Consider the following 22,797-nt stretch of genomic DNA (forward strand, 5'->3'; position numbering starts at 1 on the left):
TTTTCTTGAGAGCCCTTTCTGCATCTTTCTGCTTTATTATCTGTATAATAAAATTTATTTGAAGTCGATATCTCTTCTGGTTCTTGAGCTATGGACGACGAAAAAAACGTCGCTAACGTACGGACGTACGGACGTACAAACGTACGTACACACGCACGCACAGACATCTTTCTAAAAATCTTTTATTTCGACTCTAGGGACCTTGAAACGTCGAGAAATGTCAAAATTTTCAATTTGACAAATCGGACCCATTACAATAACTTCCTATGGGAAGTTAATAATGTACCAATATCCTTGTGATTAGTTGAAAATAATCATTGTTGCAATATGGATAACTATTTTAAATGAACCGTTTTCAAGACATAATAAGAGTAGGCGTGGCAGTGGGTGAATGTGATTTTATAGATTTTTAATACATTTTTCAATAATAAGAAGCATTCTAAAAGTTTCATTTAAAACCTAAACAATTTTTCTAAAAAAAAACAAATCATGTTAGTGAATGAATTTCACTTCAAACAGTACATTAAGCTTTTTCTGTTAAACAAGAAGATAGAAAAATTGGGTTTGCCATTGTTTTCTGTCGACATTAAGACTTTAAGTCAATTTAGTGTTATTTTTTTAAGGAAAACTGACCACAGTATGGTATCATTCATTCGTGGTTTTAAGTCGGTAGCTGTGGTATTTGAAACCTGTCTAACTTCACTGTCATTTGAAGTGTCATAACATTAGTTAAATGTGTGACATTTTTTTTTATTGAAAAGCCCTTCTAATTTTCTAAAAATTACTAAAAAAAATTGCTTATTCAAACATACCCACACTTGTTGTCGTCATATATCGACATCGAGAGATTAGACAAGGAATAAGTTAAGTATATGAACAAATTTAAAGGCAATGCAAGCGTCAATAACGTCGCAAGGTTTGTGCAGTGTGCATCAATGCAATACACAGGTTTCCTTGTAGTCTAATTTCACATTGGCCACCATGGCGCCCATCCAATTTGACAACCTTAGAATTGAAATGGCGGTGATTATGCGATTAATTTCGAATTCTAGATGCATTCAAAACTAAAAACACTCTAGTTATAGCTGATATACGGTCCGCATTGAATAAAAAGTCGTTAAAAATAACTTAAATGATGAAACTTTTCATACAGTATTGTATTCCAAATTCAATGGCAAAGTCCAACATCTATAAAAAAGAATTGAACTTTGTGAGTGAGTTTTGTTTTTATTTTGTAGACTAACAAATGAATTTCAATGTATTTTTCCAGATGCCAAGTTCTTCTTTTTTTAAATATAAATAAGTATAAACTTGTTTCAAATAAAATACAACTCAAGGTAAAAAATATTTTTTTGATTGAATATTCTTTTAAATGTATGCCAATTGTGGGGACAGTAAGATAACTTGGGCTCCAGGATTTGATAACGGGATTTTGTAGAGGGGTCTAAAGCAAGCACTTTTGCATTTCACAACTTTGAAAACAATGGTTCTTAACTATTGACATGAGTTATTTAATTTAAATACAGGTTATAGAACAAACTTATGGCTTTTAATTGCATTATGGTACTTTATTGTAATTGTTGCCATTGTTTTTTAATATTTTTTTGCAATTTAATTAATTTTTTCTAAAAGTGCCCCTACGCCCTAAATGCGGGGAAGTAGACCTCCCTCCCAAAGTAAAAATTCCTTGTTTTTGTTTTCTTAACTTGGCTTCTTTCAAAACAAAATATTTTTGTATTGCCCTAGAAGTGTACTAACCATAGAAACATTGTTTTTAACTGTTTTTAACTTTTCTCAAGAACTAATCAACTGCCACAAACTGTCTCAATAAAACTTGATGATCAAAAATGTCATTGTTTTCATTTAATGTTTTTTAAAAAAACTATTAAACTTTTTTTTGAAATTCGGTATCTCGAAAATGGGTCATCAAATTTTTACTAAAGAGAAATGAACGTATTTTAATAAGCTTAAAATAATTGCATACAAAAAATATTTTTAAACTTAAAACAAAATCTTATATAAATAAAATTAGGTAATTTGAAAAAAATAATTGCTCTAACGATTGTCGAAAACGAATTTTGAAAAATTAAGGATTTTTTTAAGAAAACAATTTTTGGAAACACATTTTTTTAGGCACATTTTCCAGTCCAGTCATGCATTTTATTGTAGTCGACAGTCAAAAGCAGTCATTTTTTTAAAAATTTGTCGTCTAGCATTAGTTCTAAATTGCGAGTTAGCAGAATGCAAATGGTATTAATAATAGATTACCGGAGATTGCATCAGAAGATAATACACCACAAAATTCTTCATATTAAATTCTGTTTTATTTTCCCAGGAAAAAATATCAATTTTACTGGCATTCTCTGGTTTTTTGCATCTATATTTTTGTGTCGTTCTTAACTTTTATATTTAGCCCTTAAGAAGGGTATATTAACACAAATTTTGGAATTTAGGAAGTCGTCCAAATTGAATTGTTATGTCATACCTTGCAAGAAAACGGTGTTTTGAGATAATCTAATATGTAATTGTCACCTGATCCCTTGAAATAATTAAATGTAAAGTTAAAGTACACATTACATTATGTCACACCATAATGTAATATATACATATACATAAACTCGTCTTTATGTTAAGATTCCGAATACACACTTTTTGTTCTGAATTTCGACAAATTTATCAATTTATCAATGTAAATTCAAAAAATTGTTTTTAAACTTAAAAAAGTACGAAAAAGAAACTTCTAGCTTTCATTTCAATTATAAGAGCATAATCCTTAAATTTCATTCTATATGCACTTTAATTTTGTTTAAATGTTTTAATTTGTTCTTAAATATTAAAGTTCTAAAGAAATCTCTATCATCTCACTTTACAATAAATCCCTTCAAGTGGATTAGACTTTGAGGATAAGAAGTGATAACTTGAAACGCTTTAAGTGCCAAGTCTTAACAAAATCAACTTTTCCATTAAAACTGTAACCGACTTTATGCATTTGTATGTATGTGTATGTGCAAACAAATAGAATTAAGGATATCCTGTTTTTTTTCTTTCCCCTTTATATCATCACATAATTCAAATATTTGATTCCACGAAAAAGAAAAACCCCATGTTCAATATTTGTAAATCTCAAATTCTCATGAAAAATAAAGAAAAAGAAATTGCTACTCATATAAAAATCAAATTCAATATAAACTCCAAGTCTCCTTTAGTACCTCACACTTGATTCAAAATTCACGAGCTTCCAGGAGAAAACCCCAGAACAAAAGTTGATTTGAAAAGATTTGGTTTGGTTTATTCTAAGAAAGTTTTCTTGAATTTAATCAGGAAAAAGTTTTTTCCTCCATAAATATCCTCACTTTGTCGTTAGGTATTTCATTTTCTCGTATTATGCGTACAGCACACCTGATGGTTTGAATATTATTTGAGAATGTTATTTTAATTTTAGAAACTCACAAAATTATTTCGTCTGAAGTTTATACTTTTAGTTATATTGAAGGTTACAGTATTTTAAAATTAGTATATAAATTAATTTTCTCTTTATTTTTCTTGTTTTCGAAAGTCAATAACTTAACTTTGGTAGCCAACTTTTATATCGAAAGTAAAAAAGAATTATATTCAAAGTAAACAAATTGAAGAAGAAAAAGTATTTAAAGGCAATCTTGATGGTTATAGGTTTTTATAGAATTTAATCTTTCGTATTTTCCTTAGACTCTGCAAAGGGATATTGCGATTGTGCTATATTCTTACAGATGTCGTAATTTTATACAATTCCTACTCCAGACTCAAGACGAAAAGAAGAAGAAAAGTTTGTTTTTTTTTCCAAAGAATATAACTTGATATGCTACAAGAACCTTGGATGAGTTGTTATGGAATAGAATCTTTTAGATTGTTAAGAAAAACTTTAAGAAAACTATTATTATAAATTTTATTTTGATGCCCTTTTTAATGTGTTTTTCTAGGAATTGAAACGAAAATATTACTTTGAAGTGAATTTAAAAATAGGTACAACATAAGTCTTATTATATCCTTTCGAAATTGGATGCGCTGCAGTGAGCTTGAGTTGGAGAAATCTTAATGTTGTAAAGGAAGTGAACAAGTTATGTGAAATTGCTTTGTGAGTTAATCAAATTACAAAATGAATTCATGAAATATTATGAATATAAAAATAAGCATAATGCATTTTCAATTGCATTGAATTGAAAATTCTAAATTTATAGAAATCAGAAGCTATAAGCTAAAAGAAGAAAGGAAATTGAAAGGTTAAATTCTGCTAATTGTATTTGTTACCAATTTCCAAAATATTGAGATATTTACTAGTTTTTCCAAGGAAAAGTCTTAAAATTGAAAATTAAAAAAAAAGAAGCTGTTAATATTTCTAAACGTCTTAGAAAATATTAATAACAACAATTTTTGTAGGGTAAAAAAGTTTGTCAATATATTTCTTTGTTCTTAAGTTACTTCACTCGGAAAACATTTTTCAAAAATGTTTGGTTTTTTTCTGTAGGTTTTAGTTTGTAAGAAAAACTGTCAAGAAAATTCCTTTTTTTTAATGAAGTAACTTTGAAGTTAGCTGGAGATAGTGTGCAGCATGCTGCTGCTCTTGAAGTAATAGATTTCACCAGACCTCTAGATTGTTCTCTTCAGTTTTGAATACTAAGTTGGTGTGTATCGGCTTCAACTTGCTCACGGCACTGGAGATGAGGTCTACCTCTACTTCTGTTTCCTCTGGCTTGGTGTTTAATACTTTACCTTGATCCACCTGCGAGAGGGTCCATGCTTTTGCACCATACAGCAAGACCGGCGCGGCGTGATGATGTTTTTATACAACGTCCGCTTGGTACATTGCGATAGGACTTTATTGCTCAATTGCATACTTAGTCCAAGCAAACAAAGAAAAGTAACAGTTTTTCTATGCTTGAATACAGCACTGATATCGTTTGCAGCATTAACAACAGTGCTGCAAGTAAATGAATTATCTAATCTTCTAGACGCTACACCTATCAATGGTCACGTTTTGACAAAAGTCTGCTTTGGGACTTTACTTACTTTTTTTGTATTTTGGTCCTTCCCATATTTTCCAAGTCATTTGCATATCCAAAACTTACTGTTACCCAAATAGCAGGCTATATAAAATGAAACCTTTTGTTGGAAAACCCAATAGATGTAAATTTTAATGAATATTTAAATAACTATCAGCAAACTAAACTCAATTAGTTGTAAGACCTGAATATATGAAAGAATACAAGTAAAAACGTTTTTAAAATAATACAAATTTATTAATGATTTTGATTATTCGAATTAGAAACTTAAGGGCCACGAATCAATTGTTCCGCTGTTTATGATGTCAACATTCAACAACTTCACAAGTACTGATTTTAATTGACGAATTTAAGACATTTTTTGTAAAAGGTCGTAGAAATTGAAAAAGTGTTACGACCCACCCTGATAACTTTTGAAATAATTTTTGAAAAAAATTTAAACAAATTTAAAAATAAAGCAATCTATAATCACATGTCGACAAAGTTATGTTTTTTTCGTGAACAGAAACAAAACAACATTTTTTTTAAGGTTCAAGTTGTCTGGAATTCGAATCTTACCTTAAAATTTTTCTATCAGAAATATCATCATGTTTTTGAAATATGCAACTTTAAAAATGCTGAGCGCAACCAAAAATAACAACAATAAGTGGTTTGATGATTTTATATATGAAGTTTTGAGCAAACCTTTAATTGAATGATCTCATAGTCTTACTACGTTTTGGAGTCAATTTTTAGTGCTGATTCCGAATTAAACTTCGGTTTTAACTATTTGCTGAAATTTTAAAAATACCCGTTTTCAAAATTATTTTTATATGTTTGAATATATTTCAAAAACTCGCAAGACTACAACTTACTTTACTTTCAAACCGTTTTGGCTTTTTCAGTTGGAAACCGTTTTAGCACAAATGGTTAAGCATTTGCTTTAGGTTTTTGTTAAGTATGTTGAGATTCATATAAAATGCTTTAAATTGTAAAAACGAATATTGAAAGCAGGGATTATTGATTTGGAAAACCATCATGAATTTATTTAGAAAAATCCTCTTCAAGAATTAAGACAACCTCTAAAAGCCTTTATATGTGTAAAGACTTTCATAAACTTTAGTGGGTGTTTTTTTTATTATTGCAAAATTAAAAAAAGTGAATAGTTAAAAAATATCTTTCGAACCAACCAGTTTCCAATTGGCAAAAACAGTTATTGAATTCAAACTTACTTTATCATATGGAAAATATTGTTTTAACTTTAAGTAAAATGTTTTAGAAAATCCTAATTAATTTTTTTATTTGTATACAAAACGAAAACATACAAAAACAACCAAAAGACAATAAAAAAATGTTTTCGGCTTAAGTATCTTGAAAACAAAGAACTATATTAACTTCCAATAGTCGGACAAAATTTAAAAGATATGAGTATGGTCCGCATTCCAGACTCTTTTTTAAGGTAAAAAGGTAGATGTGTGGCGTTAACAATAAAAACGATATTGGCTATACAGCTTTTATTAAATTCTTTATGACGAATTCGGCATTTGTCATAGATACCATAAAGTTTAAAATAATCTTCGTCCACATCAATATCTTTCTTATCTGGACATAAGAAATCATTAAATATGAATTGGTAGCGCTCCCTTTTTTTTAATACCTAATCACACAATCCCACCTTCCACTTAAAAACCACATCAAAAAGTGAAAAGCTGAAAATGGAAAAGTCTGCATATTAGCTGAAGATGATCTTTCGATTAAAATCCGGACTATTTCGTGGAATTGTTAGGTTCATCGAAGCTATGATATTGCTGGTGATCGACCGACTTGAATTTTTGTTTTAACTGAAACCTAATTTTGTATGCAACATAAAACAATTGAATGTACTTGGTGAATTGTCTAATTCCAAAGAGTGAAGTCGTCGTCAAGACTTAAGCCTATTTCTAGTTGTTCTATAGCGACGTACCACACACGGTTTCAGTTCTTCACATCACTAACTTACAAAATTCAACCTCATATTGGAAAACCTTATTCAATTGAAAAATCGCCCTTGACTATAAAAACGACCTTTTTTCAAATGACTATATCTACCATTAAACGATAAAACTATCTAAATTACATAATATCAAAGAAAAAGGTCATGTTTTCATGTGTTATTGATCTTATCTCATACATATACATGGTTTATCATTTCAAAGTAAATTTTTGGTCAGTAAAGTATAGTAATGGAAAAATTTAAAAAAAAATCTTTTCAAAAGACTTTTTAAACTTGTATGTTGTAAAAACCATTGAAAGCCTTGTTCTATATAAAGAAACACAATGATTCTCATTTTTCATTCATTTTGTAATCAAGAAACACTCACTGTAAGTACGTAATGTCCTTCTTTTGGAATATGAATAAAACAAAATCTGAACAATATTTGTAAAACACCAGAAGGACTTTTTAACAAAATAAATTTCCAATGAATTGGAACTTCAATATACAAATATTTCATACATTTTTAACAATGATCACGTATTCTTTTAATTTTCGTCGCAACCCATAACAATGCGTGGTCCATGCCATCATCCAGATAAATGAAAAATATGGAACAGGCATTTAAAATCCACAACTTGTGCGTTGTGCGTGATTTTGTTAAAATTCCACAATTCAGCTGGAACCTACTCATTGAAAATATGAGCACATTTGAATTCAAGAAGTGATTGTGGCCTCTTATAAAAATTTAAATAGAAAAAAAATAATCTCTCTTACTTGTTATTTTTTGGAAATGAAGATACAGTCGTTTAGTGGGTATGTTATGTAGTGTAGCTAAAACCATTTTAATGTTTGAAAGTCTGAAGTGGTAAAACATGTTTAAATGCCTAAATTTTTCGCTTTTTCGGTCTAAGCAAATAATTCATTATAATGTTATAATAAATTTATCCTGCCACTTTGACTTTGCGCGGTGAAAAGCTATTATCACTTTATTTCTGTTTATTTTATAATTTCAGGACTCATTGAGACTGGATTCATAAGTGTTGAAGACCAGCTGGTGGATTTCAGTACAAACAGACCAATTGAGGTAAGTGCTTTTGGCAATAATTTATAATCGCACCCTAACTTTGATGAATGCGAGACTTGAGAAAAAGTGTTAAAAGCTGGATATACATAAATACATTCACGCACCGAATCAGACGCAATGTGGACCAAATAAATGTCAAGGTCTTTTCATTCAGACAAGGATTAAATCAATAATTTTAATGAAAGGAAAAATGTTTTAATGTTTAACATATGTACGAGTATTTTGTCAGATGATGTAATTAAGTTTGAGTATGCAAATTTGTTGAGCTGTATTTGATCACGAATTAAATCTTAATAAGATTCTGTTTACACGTTTAAACAATCTTATAACAAGAAATAATTAAAAAAAAAATAGTTTTACTTCGTTGAAAACTAGTTTCTCAAAAATAAGTTTATCCATTAAACTTTCATTTCCATTTGTCCATGTGGTTGAATGTGCATTTAGAATTCAATATTCTTGCTTTTGCATTGAATATGAACCTAAAACAACTAATAGAACTTTCCTCTATGTTTGGATATTGTATTTCAAACAAAAATGTATATTTAATTTAATCTCTTTTTGAGGAGAGAATGACTAAATTAGTAAAAAAAAGTTTGAGAAACGAATTTCAGAGCACTTATGAATACATTCTATTTTCAAAAGCTTAATGTGTAAAGAATGGGTTTTGTATAACAGGGAATTCCTTAAATTATTTTTCTTTGAATTCCATTTTATTGCATGAAAGTTTCTACATTTACTGCTTTGTGGTTGGTTTAAAAATGTTTATACAGTCTGTATCATTAGAATAGAATCACACATTTTTTTTTTAATTTTTTCACTTTAATGTATAAAAATGGGTCAAGGGCGGGTCCAGACTTTTAATCAGGAGGGGGGGGGCACACACTTAACATATACTCACCGCTTAAAAATGTTCTTTAATGTCCTATAAAGGAAGCTAAAAAAATGTAAGTAACATAATGTGTATCTTAACCTAAAATGTAACATTTCAAGGGCTTAAGTGACAACTTTTGTTATTAAATTTTTACAGAACGCTGTAGTCCATAGTTTTCTAAATATGGAATATTTAAGAGCAAAACCAAAAGTCAAGAGGGTTTTTGTTGTTTTTCTTTTTTGTTGCCATTTCTGTTTATGCGAAAAACGCTACAAAAATTCAAAAAACCCAGAAAATGAGTTAGATTCTGATATCAAGAATTGTCTGGATTTTTTGACGTAGTTTTTTTTAACTCAATTTTAGAGAGTCTATTATTACTATGCTATCAGTCTACTGACTCGTAAACTGGAGTCAACCAAACTTAAAAATTGTAGAGAGATCATTGTTTGGTTCTTAAATTTAAGGAAATAAGTGCATTTATATAAGTAAGTTGGAAAGATACAATTATGGGTCAGTCACCAAGGGCGGATCCATATACATACCTATAGATGAGTTTTCACTCACCACTTTAAAATGTTCTGTAAAGGAGGCTGACAAAATTAAAATAGCACAGTGTGCATCTTAACCTTTCATATACACATTTCAAGGGCTGAAATGACAACTTTAGTTATAAAATAATATATTATTTAATTTGGACGATTTACTACATATGAAAGCATTCCAAGATTCCAACAGTTTTCTAAATATGCCATTCAAGAGCTAAAAGTTTAGAGGGTTTTTGGTGCATTGCAGAAATGTAAGAAATTGTTTTGAAACACCCTTTTTTCAAAAGTAATATACACTTTTCTTGTTTCCATTTATAATATTGCGAAGAATTATACACAAATTCAAAAACCCAGAAAATGAGAGAGGATCTGATATGATATGAAATTGTCTTGATTTTTTGAAATAGTTTTTCGAATTCAATTTTCGGGAGTCTTATATTACTATTGCTATCAGACTGCTTACTCACAGATGATAGAAAATATTTTGAACTTGAAGGAGTCAACAGAACCTAAAAATAGTAGAGACAAAAATGTTTGGTTCTTGAATTTAAGGATATAGGTGCATTTAAATTCATTACTTCTCTAAAAATTAAATAAAAACAAATTGAGACAAAAAATAAGTTGTGAAGAAACTTTTGTGTGGCACTCACAAATGACAAGTTTCAGAATCCCTTTCACTCTAAAATCCAAGAGATTCGAAGCCTTTTTATCAATAGATATGATACGTTCATTATGTTATTCAATAATGCATTAGGTTAATAAAAATGTCACTTTTGCAGTTTTTGGCACATTTATATTATATTCTCTCTTATATTAATTCTCAGTTTTTGAACATTCAAAGCACATTCACTTCAAAAAGTACATTTATTTAACTTTTTTAAGATCTTTAAAGTTTTTGTGTTCAGTAAAAAATCAATTTTGAAAGATATAAAATGCACGACCGGGTCACTAGAACTAGCTAATTTCTTCCAAAAGGTCTGTTTAAAAATATGTATTACATTTTAAGATTTAAAAATGTGTCAAAAATTCAAATCCCATTTTATTTCTCAAAAAAAAAACTAGATTAACTTTTCTTTTTTTTTTGGAAAATCACGTATACAATTTTTAAATTTTGTGTACAGTTGTTGAGTGCTCATAATTTTTTTATTTTACATGGTGACTCTTTCTGAGATTTCGACTTTTGTAAACAAAAATCAATATTTGTTTAAGAATCAAAAAAAATATAATGACATTCCTAATAAAACTTAAAAAAATTACGATTTTATGAATGGTACTCTTCTGGGTCAATACCGAAATATGTTTTTCTTGTTGAAAAAAGCCAAATTAAGGAAACAATTTAGAAAGTTTCAAATTTTCGTGCTAAGAAAATGAAAAAAAAAAGATTTTTTCGACCTTTCTACCATCGTAATGTCATGTTTGATTAAGAGCTTGAGTTCGAAATTATTCACAAATTACGAATTTTTGAGACAAAATTGAAGGCGGGGTTCAGGATTTAAAGGAAACTTATTATCAATTTGACGATCTCTTATTCAATGTTTCTTTTTAAGAACCTGAATATTTGCTCTTTTTCTTAGAAACAAATTTTATGAAATTAATTTAAAGCAGTACTAAAGTTTTTCCAAATTCTAAATTGAGTGAAACAAAAATTTTAGTTGTTTTTGACAGCAAACCACTTGTTGGAAAATCATGTTTAATCTCTAGATGAAATCTTTATTTATACAACTTAACTGCATAAGTTTTTTAACTCATATGACTGCCCTCCCCCTAGATCGTCCGTTGCTCAAGAGTTGATGAATTTGTGCTACTTTATTGTTAAAGGGTTTAATTTCCTATTCATATTATGTTCTTGGTCCAGTCCTCTGTTAAACGTAGTACTTTTGGCAAACAAAGTAAGGAAGTAAAATATAAATTTTGTTTTCATGTATTAAAAATAAATAATTAAAAATATAATGGGAGTCATATCCATTAACGCAATACGATAGTTTTGAATTCAAGATAGTCCCTAGGAAAATAAAACAAAATTATCTCCAAGGGGGGTCATGACCCACTCCTACGACCCCCCTCTGGATCCGCCATTGGCAGTCACAAATTACACGGTTTCTTCAGTACTCACGAGATTCAAAGCTTTTGTATTAAGAGAATTGAAACGTGCAATGTGGTTTTCAATTGGCCATTAGTCTAACAAAAGTGTCACTTTTGCTGTTTTTGGGACATTTATATTCTTGAAATTCATGTTTAAATCTCAGTTCTAGAACATCTAAGGCAAATTCACTTGAAAAAATAGATTTTTACATTTTTTAAGATCTAAAAGAAAAAATAGTGACATTTTTGATCAACAATGTGAAAATTTGATCATCGACAAGAGCTTGCACTGAAACTGAAAGACAAGATTATTGAAATCGGTCGATTAGTTCTTGAGAAAACATAACAAGAAAATAAGGGTTTTATGAGGGGTACCTTTCTGGAGCAAAACCACAATATGTTTTTCTTGTAGAAATTAAGATACAAAAATTTGAGAACGTTTTAAAAAAATGTATCGGTTCATTTTTGAAAAAAAAAAAATAATTTTCGATTCTTAACCAAAGAATTTTTATGGGGACTGCTGTTATTTTACGTATTAAAAGAATTGGAAAAAAAACACCTTAAGCTAATTGGCTTAAACCTTAATTTCAATCAGCACAATGGCTTAGGCTGTAGGAGCCAGACACAGACAGACAGATGGACGAAATGAGGGGACGCAATTTTTTTCATCGTCATCAAACATGACATTATGTTTGATTCAAATTTTTTTCGAATGCAATAATTAAAGTTTTGTGTTATGGTCTAAATTTAAAAAAAAACATAATTGTTTTCTTTTTTCATTATTTTATTTATTTTCTTTATTATTTTAAATTCTAAATAGAAAGCCGCTGTCCAAAGCGATGCTGCACTTTCCAGTTAGATTGTTGATTTTAGACTAACTTATAATAATTTTATAATTTAACATGAAGCTTATTCTCTATGATATTATTTGCTTACTTTGCAAATAGTAGAATTGAACTTTCCCACGATTTGCTTTACCGGTTTCGGGTTTCGGCGCATTTTTATATTATGGGGAATACGAACGTGCGTCCGTGTTCACTATTTATGTGCATCAAAATAAGATAGAATTAAAGGCTAGTTTCAGAAATTTAAAAATTAAATTAAATTTATTAAATTTTAAATTTACGATCCAAAGTGTGTCCCAAAATAACCGCAAGATTTGAATTTGCCTCCATTTGTGCAGTGAAGTGTTGGCAATCCTGAAAAAAAGCTATTTGACAGCTAACAGTATAGGGTTATTAAAAATGAAGCGTTACACGATAGAACAACGTGTCTTCATTATTAAAGAATACTTCAAAAATAGTAAAAGCTTGGCGGCTGCAGTTCGAAAATTTCATACAAAATATGGTCGGAATAGTGTTTTAACTTCGTCAACTGTGAAGAGATTAATTGAAAAATTCATGGAGACTGGAACCGTTGGAGATGCCAAACACACTGGTCGTCCAAAATCAAGCCGTTCAAATGTGAATGTCGAAGCAGTGCGTGAGAGTGTTGCTGACAATCCAGGAACCTCAATTCGACGTCGTGGACAAGAATTGCAAATTTCAAGAACCTCTCTACAGCGTATACTCACCAAAGATCTGTGTCTTCATGAATGGATTATTGAACATCAACAAATGGACCCTGATTTTTCGAGGAAAATCATCCTAAGGGATGAAGCACATTTTCATCTTGGTGGCTTTGTCAATCGCCAAAATTGCCGCATTTGGGGTTCGGAGAACCCACATGTGATTGTCGAAAAACAAATGCATCCACAACGCGTGCCTGTATGGTGTGGATTTTGGGCTGGAGGCATAATTGGGCTATATTTTTTTTGAAAATGATGCTGGTCAAGCAGTGACTGTTACTGATGGTGCTTGATATCGCGACATGATTACACAGTTCTTTCTTTCCAATATGTGGTTTCAACAAGACGGTGCCACATGTCATACAGCCCGTGAAACAATTCAATTACTGCATGAGACATTTCCAGGTCGTGTACTCTCTCGTTTCGGTGATCAAAATTGGCCTCCTAGATCGTGTGATTTAACACCATTAGACTTCTTTTTATGGGGTTATTTGAAATCACAATTCTATGTCAACAAACCCACAACCACCCGTGCATTAAAGGAGGAGATTCAACGCTGCATCAACGAAATTCAGCCACATTTATGCAGAATGGTCATGGAAAATTTCAACAAAAGAGTGCGCATGTGCATGCAAAGCCGTGAAGGACATTTGTCCGATGTGTTATTCCATACATAACCCTAGCCTATGTACTTTATGAGTCAATACAAATATAACCATAAAAAGACTATAATCGGCGTTTTCTATTTAATTCAAATCTTGCGTTATTTTTGGGACACCCTTTATTATTCAAATTTCAGAAAACTTAACCTAAATATTGCTCTTTTTCTTAGAAACAAATTTTATGAAAAGAATTTAAGGCATTACTAAAGTTAAAACAATTGTAAATGTCGCTGAATTACTAACAAATCTTTAGATGAAATCTTTACTTATACAACTTAACTGTATACAAAAGCTTAATAGCTGATATGACCCCCCATCCCCTGGAGCACCAATTGGTCAAAATTTGATGAGTCTGTGCTAAGTTTTTGGAATGGGGCTGAATTTCCAAATTATATTATGTTTTTGGTCCAGTCCTTTATAAATCATGGAAGTAATAATTATATCCGTTCGGTCCATCCAGGTTGAACTTCTTTTCCTCTGAAAATATTACGTTTCGATAATCATTTAAAAGTGTTTATCACTTTCCAATAGCTTTTCATTGCTTAGACTTAAAGATTTTGCTTTACAAAGTCCGTTAATTTTGAGAAATTCCTTAAAAACCCTGTCTTTAAATACATATTTCTTTATGTACAGATCAAAGAAGTATCAAAAATAAAGGGTTTTTCAATTGGCGCGGGTAGATTTTGGTGGCCAGTGGCGGCCGTTCTGTGACATCTGATAAGTCTTTTGTTTATTATTCAGTTGCTTATGACAAATTATCAATGCAAGTTACACTATTGAACAGCACGTTCAAATGAAACGGTAAACGTGGTGGCCCTTCACAGTCGACTTTTCAACGTTTGGTGGTCAAATTTGAGACGACCAGTTCCAGTAAACAATCAGCCAAAACCCTTACGTTCAAGAAACGCAAATTCGGTTGAGAACATCGCCGCGGTCCGTGAAAGTGTACAGCCGAATCCGAGGCAGTCTTTTACTCGCCTTTCCCAAGAACTCGGCCTTTTGCAGACTTCAACTTGGCGAATTTTGCGTCGGGACTTTGCCCTACACCCGAACAAGATCCAACTGACTCAGGGGCTTTAAGTTCATGACCATACACAACGCCGTTCGTTCGTTGGCTGGGCTTCTAATCGTTTGAAGAGGACCCCAATTTTGGTCAAAAAATCATTTTTAGTGACGAGACGCATTTTTGAATGAATGGCTGTTAACAAGCAAAATTGCGGTTTATGGGACTACACCAACCCACGCGAGGTTCACCAGGTGATAATGCATGCTCAAAAACTTACTGTTTGGTGTATAGGTTGGGCTAGCTGCGTAATTGGTAAGTAGTTTTTTAAATTTACGTTAGTGAGGTTGTCACCGTCTACAACGAGTGCTACATAACGATGATAACTAATTTCTTATAGCTCAAATTGACCAATTTGGACCTAGATGACGTTTCTAGCAGGGGGCACTACATGCCACACAGCAAACGCCACGATTAACACTTTCAACATCTACCGACCTTATTAAAAAAATCTATGGAACAAACTGTCAATTTCTCAAAATTTTACCAGATTTCAAAAACATATTTTTTGGTTGCATACAATTACTTTGGAGATACAATAATTTTTTGTTGTAAGATATTCAAGGTGGCAATTATTTTTTTGTATTTAAAAAGAAAAACCGTTATTTACAGTTTTTCAAAACTGTAACAGTTTGGTATCAAATCATGTGGCTCTTGAGATATTTGGGTTTGAATTGAGTAAAAAAAACACAATTTCTTTTGAGACTCCTTTCTGTTTCATTATCTGTATATGAACATTTATTTGAAGTCAATATCTCTACTGGTTCTTGAGATATGGACAACGAAAAAAGTTACAATGAATACCTATCGGACGGTTTTATGGGACCCTTCTGGATTAATAGAAAAACATATTTTGTTAATGAAAGATGTCAAGGTAGAAAAAATGTCCTACGCGAACCTGCTGTAGGAACGAGGACAGACAGACAGACGAACTGAATCTGGGACCCACGTTTTTCGACTTTTCTACCATCGCAATGTCATGTTTCATTAAAATCTCCAATTTTTGACGAATGGAATAAAAGACTTATTGCAAATGACGAAGTGCTTTAAAAGCTTTTTGAAGCTTTTGCATGAATAATTTAATCAAACACAACTCAATCATTTTTAAGAAATTTAAAAATAATACGTACGTCAAATTAATACATACAAATATAATTTTGTTTTGCTCCCTATAATTAAAAGAAATTTTAATTATTCTTAAACACTCCTACACAATAGCCATATTTAGCTTTTCTAAAAAACCTTAACATCGCCAGTAAAATTAATACATACTTATGTATAGGAGCACCTTTATAAGTTGTATCAAAAGTATTACAAAACCAACTACCAATTCAACTTACCCTACACATGTAGAAAATATATTTTAAGCAGGACTACCATGTTCCTTGTACCATTCCCAACCTTGAAACCATATTTTTAAAAAATATTTGACTTTACCCCAGATGGGACTCGAACCCACAATCCCCGGCTTAGGAGGCCGATGCCGTATCCATTGGGCCACTGGGGCGGTTGCCACTATGTTCACGAAGTTAACACAACAAGCATCACCTTACCAAAGCTCCCATAAAAGTGTAGACATAAGAATGAATGTTGGATGAATTTATATTTAGAAGTTCATTTTTCATTCGATTACGTTGCGTGAAGTTGTACTATGCTGCTGCCATGCGTCATGTGTGTTGTGTTATGTGGGTGGGTGGTGGTGGTGAGATTGAAAATGAAATATGTACATAAGTAAACTTACGTGAGTTGAATATTTCGAACATTCATTATTTATTTGTTTGTTTTTGAGCATGTTAATAAGAATTAAATATGAACTTGATTTGATTTATAGAAATATACATACATTTTAACAATTCGAAAATAGTTCCACATTTGAATGAGATTTTAGTTGATTTTAAAGTGTTTGATTATTTATGGAAGGTTTTTGAAACAATACTCATGTGTACCTGTGACACAACTTAAGTTCATCTCAGCATAAATATGTGGATTTAGCATCGTGGTGGTTCTATTTTATTTCTAATGAGATGCAAACAATCGGTTTGCTTTTTTATACAAAATAGAATAAGTTAACGCCCCAGTGGCCCAATGGATACGGCATCGGCCTCCTAAGCCGGGGATTGTGGGTTCGAGTCCCATCTGGGGTAAAGATTGACATTCTTTTTTTCCCAACAACAAAATTTATCAATAAACTGATACAAATAAAATTATCATAATTATATTCGTATTTGATTTAAAAACAAAACTCTTAATTAATTTAATGGACCATAGAGAATGGTGTTTCCGAAAACATTCTATTTAGATACATATATAGTCGCATGATACATGTACAAATGTTTAATGTTTATTTATGTACACTTTACATAGTCATTCAGGTAACGCAGATTTTAGTGTTTACACTTATGTACATGCATACATTCGTATATTTTATGTTTCCAATTCAAAATCACCTCTCATAATGTGTCATGACAGAGAAAACGTGTCTTCCAGATATACAGTCTATTCCGCTTATATTTATTATGAAATATAACATAAGAATTACGGAGATTTGAAAAGAGTATAAATGTTAGCCTTTTTTTGTTGTAACTAGGTATAGATGCCTTTCTTAAGTTAAATACCGTGCGAGCTATCAGGAATGTACTCGTAGGATAGGATTGAAAAGATAATGCACATTCGTGAAGTGCAGCAAAAGAAAGGAATCCCTGTAGTTAGCAACGCTTCCGAAAATAGACTAAAAGAGAAATGATGAACTTTCTATGAAGGATGAGGGTATTACTGCTGAAAGAATTAAAATTTAGATCGTGGTTCAGATTATAAACCACAAGTCTCTATAGTTTTTTCTTTAATAATAAGCGAGCACTCAAGGTGATATTTTTACCCTTATTATGCAGAGACACAATTTAAGCATTATGAAAGGGAGCAAAAGTTTGATAGAATGTGTCGGAGTATACGCATATCGACAATATCAAGATTCCAGTCTAGTTGGATAGTTCTTTCTGTGGATAATGCCAAGAGGTGTTTAACTCGCTTTAACGAAACAATTCCCTTCCTGCATTCCCACTGTACAATTCAGTTTAGTTTGGAATTTAATGAGCTTATCATATTTTGTCGTGGGGGTTCGACATCCAAATAAGAGGGATGTGGGTCAGAAAACGAATATGAAAAGCTAAGAGCACTATTCAACCGCAAAACATTGTATTGGATTATAGAAGTTCCAGACAGTAAATCATTATAAAAATTGAGAAAGAGTGTTGGAGATAGAACAAAACTCTAGGGCACACCAGCATTTAGTTTGTGTTTTTCAAACTTCTAACCATTAAATACAACTTATATTAAATGATGGGAAAAGTAATTACTAATCTAATTAAGGAGGGATAGAGGAAAACCGAAAGCACGCGTTTTCGATAAGACAGCCTGATGACAAATCCTATCAAAAGCTTTTGAAATATCAAGCGCAATAATTTTGCTTTCTACAAAACGATGTACAGATTTTCTTCACTGTTGTGAAGTGAGATGGTAATGGACCTTCAAAAGCCGTCATTAAGAAGCTTTCAATCTTCAAGATATTTCTTGAGCTGATAATTAATCATCGTTTACATGACCTTCGAGAAAAGGAACGTAAGTGTCATCGATAGATAATTGGAGGGTGACAAAGATTCACCTGTTTTGGAGATGGGCTGGACAATGTTTGCCATCCAATCGGAACGAGAACTAGGGTGAAGGACAGATAAAAAAGCTTTCACAGTGGTTTTGCCAGTGTTAAAGCAAACGTTTTCAGACCAATAGCGTGGATACCATCCGGACCAGGGAGTTGATGTGTATTAATATCTCTTAAGGCTCTTAAAAAAACATAACTTTGAATGGTAACCTGTGTTATTTGTTAAAAGTACACCTTGTTTCTTCCTTCACCATAACCCGATTATGTTTGTTATACTCCTTCTTTTTAATTATCTTCAAGGTGCAATTTTCCCAATGGTTCACTCATATAATTAGCTCTCCCCTTTCCTCCTGACCCTTAAAACTTGTTTAATATATGGTTTTCTAGTAAAAGATTTCAATTAGATATTTTAGAAAAAGCGGATATTTTTGATAGAAATCAGGCGAACGTATGCTATTAACATGAAAAACAATATCATATATAAAAGCAGTATATAATCTGCTTAAAATAATCCCCTTCACAAATATAAATCATGAAGCTGAATTTAATTGTAGACCTAATCTTTCATGTGAACCCAAAAAAAAAATCGATTGGTGTTAAATTCCAAGATCTCAATAACCAATTGTGATTACCTCTTCGAGTCTTCGAGAAAAAACATGGTGAACAAATTTCCCCAACAAAATTGTGAAGCGTTGGTTGTGTGGCATATATATATACGACGTACAAATAATTTTCGTATAAACTAGGTTCAATCACATCGCCAATTTACAAACCACATTAAACAGTGACACATTGAGTATGGAGAGGCTTTTTAACAACCAAAATGCAAGATATTAATGTAGTCTCTGATACAAAATTATTGGCCAAATCAATAAAAATGAATGAGCATTTTCAAAGCTTTTTGACTTTTTTCATGAAAGTTATAATACTTTCAGAATATCACAAGTGATCTACATTGATCTGAGTATGCCGACAACTGCATCAATCGACAGCTTATTTACTTAACCTAATCCAAAGTATCATAAGTCATCTAAAAACTAAAAGTCATTCCCCCTCTGCCCCCTCCCAACATCTATGAATTTTATATAAAATAAAATAACTGCTTTAAAGTGACTTTTTTTCTTGAAGACCTAAAATCAAAACAACTTCTATGTTCAATTTTGTTTTGATGGTTAGGGCGTAAATGGGTTTTACTGTATTCTTATATGAATGAACAAAAATAGAACTGCTGTATATTATTTTAAGCCACACGTCTGACGGAAGCTTGTGGTGGTCTGCTTTTTTTGATGTTATTCTTTTCATAAAACCAGAGATTTCAGAGACCATGTCATATTTATTCAGAAACGGCACTGATGATATTGACTTTGATGTTTGAATACATACGAATATGATGATGATAATAGGAAAACGTGATTGAAATCATAGTTGTATAAGGTCCTATAAAAGTGAAGAGCTTTTCAAGGGAAAGTCAAGTAATAAATGGGATACATTCAAAAGTGGTAAAAGAAAAACGACCAAGTGTATCATTATTATCATCTTAAAATCAATGACACATTATATTTCCATTTAGTAAAGAAGTACACTCTTTTTTTTGGTTTAATGGTTTTGTTATACGTTATTTCGAAACTGTTTGTAGTTATACATATGCATGAACATACTTCTTTCAAGGAAAATTTTGAATTTAAAAGTTTTAAACGTTAAAATATGATGAAGGTCTAGATTAAGATGGTCGTCTTGTTTGTTTCTGAAGTCTGCGTGTTGAAAAAGTTAATCTTCTTAAAGTAGGTACAAGTTGGATCATACTTTTGTACACACATACTTGTATCTTATCTAACTTATTTTAAGCCAAAAGAAACACAGTTTTTTTTCTTGTTGTTTGTTTGTTTATTTATATTTGACGAGCTTCTCTTAAACAGAACAACCACATGAAGCCTAAGGCTGTTATGGTATAAATTGATTTTTTTTAAGGGTTTCAGTTTCAATATTGGCTATGGTTATATACATTTATACATACATACATATGTATGTATATAGTACATAGAAAGATTGAAGGGTAAGGGTAAATTCCCAAAATCTGTTTTTAATTTAAATTTGTTCTTGTTTGTTGTTTTATTTTTTGTTTTTAAATGAATGAACTCAAACTGCTTCTGGCTCTAAGTTAATTTATTTATATGTACCTTTTTTATGTTTTAAATGTTCATTTTCTATTTGAATGGTTTTTATTTGAATATTTATGTGGATTTTTTTTAGATATGTATATTCATTGGTAAAAGATTTTTCAAGGTTATTGGGCAGATTGAGGTGAATTAGCCGACAGTTATTCATATACATAGCTGTCATCGTCATTCATAAAATGTTCATTTAATGATTTCAAGAGTTTTGTGTTATTTGACAACTGACATTATTTTTATTATTATTATAAAGCTAAGTACAAACCATTGTCAGATCTAAGCTACCAAAAACTGACAAAAGCGAAATACCTTTCAATGAAAAATTATTTGTTCACACAATCAGCAGATTTTGTCGAAAGTCTTAAAATCTCACTGTCTCACTGTACATGTGCGAAACGCATTGAATTTAAAGTCTTTAAATACCATCAATTGGTTTTATTTTTATTGATAACAAATTTGAAAACAATTTTTCAAAATCTACAAATTAAAATAACGTCTTTTCAACATTAAGACCAGACCAAAATTCTCACTATATAAAAATTTTGAAATTTCTCGCCGTTTCAAGGTCCCTAGAGTCAAAATAAAAGACTTATAGAAAGATGTCTGTGCGTGCGTGTGTACGTACGTTAGCGACGTTTTTTTCGTCGTCCTATGCTCAAGAACCAGAAGAGATATCGATTTCAAATAAATTTGTTATGCAGATAATAAGGCAGAAAGATGCAGAAAGGGCTCTCAAGAAAATTGCGTGGGTCGTTTTTTAACCATAGCAGTTTCAAAAAAAAGGTGAACATTTTGGTTCACCTTAAATATCTTACGAACCAAAAACGCTAGGGACTTGAATTAAATATTATATTATTTATTGTAATGAGATACCAAATATGCTTATTTTTGGAAAAAATAAAATTAACGGTTTTTTTTATAAATCAAAAAAACTGAAACAAAAATTTGTCACCTTGAAAATTTTACGAATAAAAAATGATTTTATCTCCAAAACAATTTTGTGTAACGAAGTAAAATGTTTTTGACATCTGATAAGATTTTGAGAAAAATCAAATTGACAGCTTTTTTACAAAAAATAAAAATCTAAATAAAACATTACTCAAAGTTGGTAGAAATTGAATATCGATTCAAATATCTTTTCAAAAACTGGGCATTTAGGCTTCAAACTTACTTTATCTTATAAGAAACATTATTTTCAACATTCTGAAAAATGTTGAGAAAAATCGAATTTACAGTTTTTTTACAAAAAATAAAAAAAAATGTATAAAAGTTGGTAAAAATTGATTTTCGATTCAAATATCTTTTCAAAAATTGTAGATATTGGCTTTAAACTACTTTTAACTTTCAAAGAATATTGTTGTCAATGTTAATTTTGAAAAAAATCGAATTAACAGTTTTTGTACAAAAAATTAAAAACTGAAAAAAAATTAAGAAAAGTTGGTAAAAAATGATTTTCGACTTAAATATCTTTTCAAAAATTTGAGATAATAGCTTCTAACTAATTTTATTTTATAAGAAATATTGTTTTTAACATTCCATACAATTTTGAAAAAAAAAAAACCGAATTGACAGTTTTCTTACAAGAAATAAAACTCCAAAAAGAAAAACAACACTAAAACTTGATAAACATTTTCTTTCAAACTTAAAACTTATTTTATTTCACAGAAAATATTGTTTTCGATAATCAGTAACTTTTATATAAAAATCCAACACTCCCTTTTTTCATAAAAAAATAAAATCTACAGTACGCAAATTTGTTAAAAATTGATACGAGTACTTTTAAGCAAGACAAATCGACAGACGGGATGGGAAGTTATCAGTGTGGGTAGCATCCCAGCCTCTTTTTTGAAATCGATATCTCTTCTGGTTCTTGAGCTACGGAGAACGAAAAAAACGTCGCGAACGCACGCACAGACATCTTTCTAAAAATCTTTTATTTCGAGTCTAGGGACCTTGAAACGCCGGGAAATGTCAAAATTTTTAATTTGACAAATCGGACCCATTACAATAACTTCCTATGGGAATTTAATATATCAACAATTTAGAAACATAGAAATATTCGTACGATCTTTTAAGAAAATATAGTTTTGATTTAAAAAAAATCTGT

General features: G+C 30.7%; 1 protein-coding gene and 2 non-coding genes across 5 annotated transcripts in view; 2 read left to right on the forward strand and 1 right to left on the reverse strand.

The window, feature by feature from the left end:
* LOC129944220 (otoferlin-like) overlaps positions 1-22,797 on the forward strand; it is a 199,237-nt gene that overhangs the window by 130,014 nt on the left and 46,426 nt on the right. For all 3 annotated transcript variants that reach the window (XM_056053516.1, XM_056053515.1, XM_056053514.1), the window contains exon 5: positions 8,004-8,074. In XM_056053516.1, the coding sequence (XP_055909491.1) occupies positions 8,004-8,074 (71 nt within the window). The remainder of the gene's footprint in view (positions 1-8,003; positions 8,075-22,797) is intronic.
* On the reverse strand, positions 16,299-16,371 carry Trnar-ccu (transfer RNA arginine (anticodon CCU)). The gene has a single exon. It is a non-coding gene; the product is annotated as a tRNA-Arg (tRNA).
* Trnar-ccu (transfer RNA arginine (anticodon CCU)) lies at positions 16,936-17,008 on the forward strand. The gene has a single exon. It is a non-coding gene; the product is annotated as a tRNA-Arg (tRNA).

Source organism: Eupeodes corollae, chromosome 2 (assembly GCF_945859685.1).
Source record: "Eupeodes corollae chromosome 2, idEupCoro1.1, whole genome shotgun sequence".
Classification (NCBI taxonomy): domain Eukaryota; kingdom Metazoa; phylum Arthropoda; class Insecta; order Diptera; family Syrphidae; genus Eupeodes; species Eupeodes corollae.